The sequence below is a fragment of the Aptenodytes forsteri genome, unplaced genomic scaffold, assembly GCF_000699145.1.
Source record: "Aptenodytes forsteri isolate BGI_AS27 unplaced genomic scaffold, ASM69914v1 Scaffold64, whole genome shotgun sequence".
Taxonomy (NCBI): Eukaryota; Metazoa; Chordata; class Aves; order Sphenisciformes; family Spheniscidae; genus Aptenodytes; species Aptenodytes forsteri.
In genome coordinates this window covers 240,702-249,288 of record NW_008794786.1, presented here as the reverse complement: position 1 = coordinate 249,288, position 8,587 = coordinate 240,702, and the positions used below count along the sequence as shown (strand labels likewise).

Below are 8,587 nucleotides of genomic sequence, written 5' to 3'. Positions count from 1 at the left end.
GTCCTTCTCCTCGGGGCTGCTCTCAATCCATTCTCCACCCAGCCTGTGTTTGGGCTTGGGATTGTCCCGACCCAGGTGCAGGACCTTGCACTTGGCCTTGTTGAACTTCATGAGGTTCACACGGGCCCACCTCTCAAGCCTGTCAAGGCCCTCTGGATGGCATCCCTTCCCTCCAGCGCATCGACCGCACCACACAGCTTGGTGTCATTGGCAAACTTGCCAAGGGTGCACTCAGTCCCATTGTCCATGTCGCCAACAAAGATGTTAAACAGCGCTGGTCCCAGTACCGACCCCTGAGGAACACCACTTGTCACTGGTCTCCGCTTGGACGTCGAGCCGTTGACCGCAACTCTGAGTGCGACCATCCAGCCAATTCCTTATCCACCGAGTGGTCCATCCATCAAATCCATGTCTCTCCAGTTTAGAGACAGGGATGTCGTGCATGACAGTGTCAAATGCTTTGCACAAGTCCAGGTAGATAGTTAAGTTACACTGTTCCTCTGGAAAGTTAGTTTGATGTATAATAAAGTATCTGCTGATTTAAGAGCATGCTTTGCTGAAGCAATTGGGAGAATTGGTTCTGTTTACAGTAAATGAACCATATCAAAAGTGTCTGCTGTTGTATCCTTGAAGTCAGCATGCATTTGAGATTTACTGTAGGTCTTATTCCCTTCTTTAAATGGATTAACAAAAAGATGTTTCCCAGTAGTTTTTAACACTGAATTCTTCAAAATCAAGGTCTAGCAACATTTACAGGCCTAGAACCCCTTACCTATGTGGCTCTTGAGTCGTGAAATACATTCATACCATTAGCGTACTTCAGCGTACGTGTCCAGGCATGTTTTATACCTGTTTGTAATTTCTATGGGTGAAATCATGCCTTTCTGGAGGTAAATGAACAGCCTTTGTATTTTAGTTGTGCGTGAAGATAATTCATATACAGATAACATATTCCTTCTTGTGATCTTTAGATTTTACCTGGAGTCAAAGTAGTCATTGTTAATCCTGAGACAAAAGGGCCTCTTGGAGATTCTCATCTTGGGGAGGTAAGCACGGATTTTGCTATTTGGGTAGCTTCTCTCTGTTGGGTAGCTATATTCTCTCTGTTCTGTTATGTAAGCTCCTGGATGACAGTTGTGAGTGGTAATACTTGCAGGCCTTTTTAAGCTGAATTATTGCTGGAGCGTTCAGAATTTGGGTATGTTATCTTACTGTCAAGTTTAAAGAAAAAGCCTACTAGAAAGGAAGGCTTATTCCACTGTAAATCTTGCATAACTGGCTTCTAAATAATCTAATTTACATTTTGGTTTCCTTATCTTGATTACACACCAGTATATTTGATCTGTGTTGATAGATTATTATCAATTTTTGACTTCACATGTTATAAAAATCCGCAGTTTATTTACTGATTTAATCCTCAGCTTACAGTTATTAGGAGAGTAGATCTGCAAGACGCATTTGTAAGATTCTACAGGCTATTTGGAGCTTTGAGCTAAATGCAAAACATGATCGAAGATTTTCCAGATCCAAAAAACTGTAACAAGAAGGTTCTTTTTTCATCTGCTTCATTTTAATACTCGGCAGATGCTCTGTTTTTGTAGTGTGTGGATCTGACTGTTTTTCCACTTCCTGTACAGATTTGGGTAAACAGTCCACACACGGCCAGTGGCTACTATACTATCTATGACAATGAAACCCTTCAAGCTGATCATTTCAACACGCGTCTGAGCTTTGGCGACGCTGCTCAGACGCTTTGGGCTCGGACCGGGTACCTTGGTTTTGTTCGTCGGACAGAGCTCACAGCTGCCAGCGGAGGTATGGCAGAAATTAGTCCTTATCTTTTAAATGAAGACGAAGAGTTTTCTTTCATACTATGCAACAAATAAGTCCTGACCCACGTGTCTGGATACAAGAGAGACTTTATCTAAATTCCATTTATTGTCTGCCATTTTCTCTTTCCACGGTATGCACACACTTCATTTCCCGTCTCTCCTCTCTAGAGCGCCATGATGCACTGTATGTTGTTGGAGCACTGGATGAAACTTTGGAACTGAGGGGACTGCGTTACCATCCAATTGATATTGAGACTTCTGTATCTCGAACGCACAGAAGCATTGCTGAATGGTAAAACAGCCATGAGAAATGAATTCATCCTAACCTAGCTGAAATGCAGCAAAGTTTATGCAAAGATGCAGGATTTAATAGAAAAAAAAATACAAAGGCTAATTCAGTTACTTTTTTGTGTTACCATCAGCAAGTCATGCACCTCATTTCCCATCTGTAGATCAGAATAATACTGGGCTGACTGACTCAATGTTTTCTCACAAGCCTTAATTCAAAATAGAAATGATGATTTCCTGCTCTGTGGTGTAAAGAACCGTTTATATTTGAGTCAGTGAAAGCAGCGTTTCGTTTGTATGTCACACTAGGTAGTACTGAGATGTGGTTGAACTGATCTTTGACACGTTGAGAGTTAGGTCGCTTGGAAATGCAGCCCAAAGCAGGTGGTAAACTCCATCTAAGGATAAAGAATTGTAAACTTTGGATCTTTGTGTTTCTGAAAATAACTGGGAGTTCTGATTTTTTTTTTTTCCTTTTTAACTTTTAGCGCTGTATTCACATGGACCAACTTGCTCGTGGTGGTTGTGGAGCTGTGTGGCTGTGAACAGGAAGCCCTGGATTTAGTTCCTCTAGTTACAAATGTGGTCCTGGAAGAACATTACCTAATTGTGGGAGTGGTGGTGGTAGTGGATCCTGGAGTTATTCCTATCAATTCCAGAGGAGAGAAACAACGAATGCATCTCCGCGACAGTTTTCTAGCTGATCAGTTAGACCCCATATATGTGGCCTATAACATGTAACGAGTATGGGCGAAGCGATGTTCAGAAACTGTGCGGGACCACTAAATGACAAAGGGTGGCTATAGAAATGAAGCTGGTGAAAATTACTAATACTTGATATAAAGTTTGAGATTGCTGCCATATTCCCTTCATCTCATCCTGTGGTATCACGTTAACTACCAATGGACAAGAGGAAATGTGGTAGACAATGGAAAACATTTGTAACAGTTTACTGAAATATTAGCTTTATAGAAAATGCAAAGTTGACAAGTGTGAGCGCTACAAAATTCCTAAGGCCTTTACAGTAGTGTTACTTTTTTCATCCGTTGTACATATTTGTATTTTTATCTAATGCTGTTTTAGGATTCTATAAGGGGAGGGTTTATTTAGTTAAGATAAACTATTAAGAAAAGGGTCATCCGAGTTCTGCAGATCCCTGCTATATAACGTACTTTGCATCTGTACTGTAGCTATTCATTCCATGGGATCACACAACTTATTTAAAATTGTGCCATGACCAAATCAATAACTTACGGAATCTAAGAGTTACTTATTCATATAGATATTTCTTGAATTTAAAAAGAATTTTGCCTATATTTTAAATATGTAAATATTATTATACATAATTCACTTAGAAAATTAACTTGGATAATGATGACAGCTGAAGGTAGAAATTTTTAAGGACGAGTAACTTTTGTGGTCCTTAGCATAATTACATTTGGTTAGACGACTAATGCGATACACACACACCTTTCACAAGTTTTTTTTATTTCAGTATGTAGTCTTTTGTTCCTGGCCAGAAGTGTGTCATAGCATGCAGAAACCTATGATTTTAAGGCACATCTTTCTCAAAGAGGCTGAATTTAAACAGTAACATGGAATTTGGTAGAAATCGCAGTGCAAGGCCAAAGTGCTTAACTGAAATGATGCACCTGAGTGACAGCCTCTGCCTCCACCCTGTGACACCTTGTGTTCAAAGGAAAGAAAAAAAAAAAGTCCTTTAGGTTGACACACCGTTAGATTCACTGGTGGTGCGATTCAGTCATTATTCCATTCAGTTCCCTTTAGGTAGAGCAAGAAATATTGTAAACAGGCTTTAATGTAAACTGGGAGGCACAACCCAGTTTTCCTCGAAGCGTTCACTAGAAAGAATTAGATAATTCTGGGGTTTATGTTGAATGCAATTTTTCTTGTACAGGAGGAGGCACAAAAATGAGACAGAGCAGTTCTGGCAAACGCATTGTTAAATAACTTTGTGAAAATTAATATCCCAGCTTTCAAAATACTGTGTCAGTTTTCACATTAGTAAATGTAAAGAAACGGATGCCTTAGAGTAGCGGGTATAAGCTCTTGCTGTTAGGAAGCAATTGCACACCGGGCTGAGGGAGAGACGGTGTTTAAGCTTTGACTCAAAATTACCTTTCTTTTGTCTAATACTTAATAATCTTTTGAGAACAATTAAATTCCTGTGGGTGTTAAGAAAATAGGATTTTGGAAGCAATGAGAGCTGATACCAGATACTGCAACAGGTTTTTTTGAGTCAAATGTGGTATACAGTGTAAATAAACTTGTTATTAAAATGTTCCAGATTACCTCATTCAAAGTTTTAGGCAGTTTTTAGAAGGTTTATAGTATGAACTCTGAAGATCCTGTGGCAGTTATCAGAGCAGAACCCAGTGTATCTGTAAGCAAACCCCAGTTTTGTCCTTGAAAAACTCCTGATGCGTTGTTAGTTCTTCACTGAAGACGAGTATTAAAATTCAGATAAGAAGTTCCGAATATTTTTGAAAAATATTTGGTGGGGGAATAGATTTAGAAACTGGAAGTTATTATGGCAAGTCTGGACGTAAGAGTTCTTTTGCAAACGCTTCGGTTTACAGGCGCACAGTTTTGAACGATTTCTTTTTCTGTATCTACCGCAGTAGTGAGACAACACCGCAGATGCAGTTTTCATGGTATTGTGCTGCTGCCTGGGTGTGACAGGTTGTTCTGTTAGCAGCAGGGACGCTCTGGTTTCTTCAGATGTGCGTCCTGAAATGCCTCTGCGTGAAGTCGTTAATATATTTAGTTTTAACAAATTGGCCACAAAGTGAGGCAAGTGACAGGTCCAACTGTGACGAAGACAGCTGGTGCTGCAACTTACTGAGGGTGTGAAGTGCACAAAAGTTGTTCTCCCTTTTCAGCCAGCAAAGTCTCGTTATTCCATGTTACGCACCACTTTATTTTTTATGTTGTCTTGCACAGCAGTGTGACCTGCAGTACAGCTTCACTTCATTGTTGCCCATTTCAGAAAAAAATTCTGATGGTCTTGACCTTTTTCTTACTCAAATTAAAGCTTTAGATAAAAATTGTTTCAACAAATACTTTATTTGTCCATTGAAGTGGATTTTAAGTACAATTCTAGGATTCTTTTTATTTTTACTCACAATTTTTCAGAAATAAAAAAAAGCATGTATTAAATTGATCAAAGAGTCCCAGTATGTGGCAGATTGACTTTCTGAAATGGCGTTTTTGAATGACAGACTGGGTTATTTTGATTTTTTTTCCTTGTTTTTTATTTGGAAGGATATTGATAGCTCCTTATGGTTTGGGGTTTTATCTTGCAAGTCTACTGTGTACTCTTAATCTTTATTCTGGCGTGTTACATTTCTCTGTGTTAGAGAACTGTAAGTTTACAGTCCTGCCCATAGAATGAGATAACATTCCATTCCTGATCGCCAGTAAGTGACATAGAGCAGCTGGCCAGTTTCGACTTTATTGAATGCTTTTGTCCGTGTTTGGCACAGTGAGAAGCAGCGTGCTGGAGAGGAGGAAGTACGGAGCTGTGAGTCTGGAAACCCCGATTTCTAACGCCAGCTCTGCTAATGACTTGCCACAAGACCTTCATCAGGTCATTTCACTCCTTCAGTTTCTTCATCTGTAGATGAGGATATTATCTAATCCTTACAACATCCCTGTGAGGTAACTAACTGTACAGCACTAAGTGCTAAGTATTTTTCATTGCTAGCCTCTTTGAGGTTGGGGTCAGTTTGTTCTTCCAAACTGATAAATGATTATTTGGTTGTCGTGGGAGGGCTGTGAAAAGATGTGACCGTTCTGCTTTCCAACGGTTGCTTGGTATCATTCCGTACGAGAACAAACTGAGATATTTAACTTCAGAAAATTGGCAGGGCCGCCGATGTTGCGTGTTCAGGTTCAGTGTCGGATGCTTTTCCGTAACTGCTGAATCAAGTGTTGAGTCCCGAGAAGCAGACTCTCCATGCCAGTTTGACTTTGCAGCTTATCCAGTCGCAGAAGGCAAATTATTTCCTACTGTCGTCCATCAGATTCCAAGCTAACAGCTACAGTGAAACTTAAAAACTAGGAATTCTTAACACTTTGAACTAAAATATTTTGTATGTCTTACTGTTTATGAATATTCCCTAAGCAAAACGTGTGGGTACAGGTAATTCCAAGTCCTGTTTTGTTAAAATTTGCACTGCATTTCTGATTTAAATAAATGTAATTAAGATGTCATAATAACTGTCCTAAAAATAAGGTTGTAAAAACGAGATAAATTTTAGCCCTAAATGCAATTTTTCTTTAATTTCTGTCAACCTGTTTGCCATTGTCAAATTCAGACTACAGCATTATGTAATTATGTATAAAGTTTTTATTTATTTAAAATTAGATTAGCTATACATTTTTAAATTTAACATCTGGCTGGACAGTGTTCCATTAACGCATTGATTGTGTTTCCTTTGTCTTGTGTTAATAAATGTTGATGCCTGATGGCTTGCTTAGTTCTTCATCTGCTGTTTTTCCAAAGGAATTTTTTTTTTTTTTAAGGAAGCAAACGTTGGTTAGCGTTTTCCCTGGTGAAAGGGAAAACTTGTAAGTATTTTTGCAAATGTGTTACGTCACTTGTACCTAGAAATGTAGGAGACCTGAAGCTGTGAAGAGCCGAGCTCCCTGCACCGCCGTGGCTGGACAGAGTTGTCCCGTACCCACGGCAGCAGGCCATTTAGCTTTTGAAATCGACTGAGCTCGCTCGCCGAGGATGAACTAGATGCAGTTTTAAGCACGACCGACCTTATTTAAGATTTTACTGTAGTATTAAATATTCTTTATTCAGTTTCTGGTTAGGATTCAGGACTGGTACGTTTCATTTTGAACTGGAATTCGGCGAGACCTGTATAGACTCCTAAACCTTTGCGATTCCCAACAAGATGTGAGGGGTTTTGTCCTCCGGAGGGGTAAAGCAACTGTGTGAGGCTTTGTATGAGCTGATGAAATAGAAACTGTGGTGGCATTTGAGATTTAACACTGGATGATCTCTGCTGTCCAAAACTAACCATGGAGTTTTTGTGAAGATTTATTTTAAATATTCATAAATGTTACGATACAGTTTAGTACCAGTGAGGAGGTAATTAATGTTATCATCTAACGCCAGCTACCGTCTGTGCGTGTACCTACGAATGGTGGTGTGCTTCTGGTTTAGAATACACTTGGACACATCATCTCCTACAGATGATGAGTAGCAACTTTACCGTGGTTTCTTTTGAAAACATTTCATTTTCAGTAAATCTTTCCTGTATTTTAAAATTATTTGCTTAATATTGGGAAAACCTCTTAAAAAAACCCCAAACAACTAACTTCCAATTGTTATATTAACCAAGCAAATTGAAATAGCCAATCAGTCTTTCCAGAAATACATTTAGAATTGAGTGATCAAATTTCCCAGGTGTCTGAAGATTCTTGTTCTCATTGTCACAGCTCCAGCCCAGGCACATTCTCTGGTATCGTAACTTATTATATAGTGTGAGCTTAATACTAATTGGGTAGATAAAACTTTGCGTAATTCTCAGGAAGAAAACCCTTGAGAATGTTGAAGCTTTTCAGCAGTGGCTGCGGAAGGTATTGCCAGGGGAATAGAAAGCATACTCGGGATTTATTGGAAATAAATCATTCGTCTGCTAACGTTGATTAGTTTGAGATGAAGGGCTTGGTAAACTGCATCAGAACTAGGGGGGCTTCAGGAAAGTAAAACGAGAAGAAAACAAACATCGAAAACTGCAAATGAAATAATGTAGAGGTCCATGTAGCAGCAAGAAAAAAGTAAATTACACTAAAGCTTTAATCAAAACCCTTTCTAATATAGTCTTTTATGGTTTGCGTTAGGACAACAGCGGGGAGATGCTGAAAGTCACGGGAAAGGCTTCCATTCGTATTGGCGATTACCTGGAGTTTACGTCTTTTACGGGAAATACTGAATTTCCTTACTGTGATCCTAAATGGTGCTGGGAGAACAACCACTGTGGAGAGGGGTTGTCACCCCGTTACTGTGCTGCTCCTTACAAACTTCGTTAACTTCATTAACTTCTGTTAACTTTTAATTCAGAGAAAAAACAATGTCCTGCCCTGCCCTGCCCGCCTGTGAGGAATCGTAGCCAAAATCCTCCCCCCTCCCTTTACACGTTTGACCTTTGTTTAGTCTGAAGCGGTCGCTGTGCAATGCCTGAAATTCCTTTTCAGTAATACAGCTGTTCTAAAGATTAAAAATAAAAGCGAAGCAGCTAGAGATCAGGGAACAACCGTCGCGCCCCTGCGCTGGAAGGCCACTTTTGCCGGGGTAAAGGCCAACCCCGCTGCACTCTCGCTACTGTTCGGCGCTTTACTTTACGCCTGGCTGTGCACCCCCGCGTCCCGGTCGCGGATAAAGGGAAATACTCTGGTTCTCGTGCAGGCGAGCGCTCCCCTCTCCCGGC

At 40.0% G+C, this 8,587-nt stretch overlaps 2 protein-coding genes across 2 annotated transcripts in view; both read left to right on the top strand.

Moving 5' to 3' along the window:
• The window catches only part of DIP2B (disco interacting protein 2 homolog B), a 43,014-nt gene extending 36,403 nt beyond the window's left edge, over positions 1-6,611 (top strand). Inside the window, exons 34-37 of the mRNA XM_009274397.1 lie at positions 972-1,046; positions 1,638-1,815; positions 2,001-2,124; positions 2,609-6,611. Of these exons, the coding sequence (XP_009272672.1) occupies positions 972-1,046; positions 1,638-1,815; positions 2,001-2,124; positions 2,609-2,861 (630 nt within the window). The 3' untranslated portion in view covers positions 2,862-6,611. The remainder of the gene's footprint in view (positions 1-971; positions 1,047-1,637; positions 1,816-2,000; positions 2,125-2,608) is intronic.
• Positions 6,612-8,431: 1,820 nt separating this feature from the next.
• Positions 8,432-8,587, top strand: part of ATF1 (activating transcription factor 1) — a 16,286-nt gene continuing 16,130 nt past the window's right edge. The window contains exon 1 of the mRNA XM_009274393.2: positions 8,432-8,451. The gene's annotated coding sequence lies outside the window, so the exon portion shown is untranslated. The remainder of the gene's footprint in view (positions 8,452-8,587) is intronic.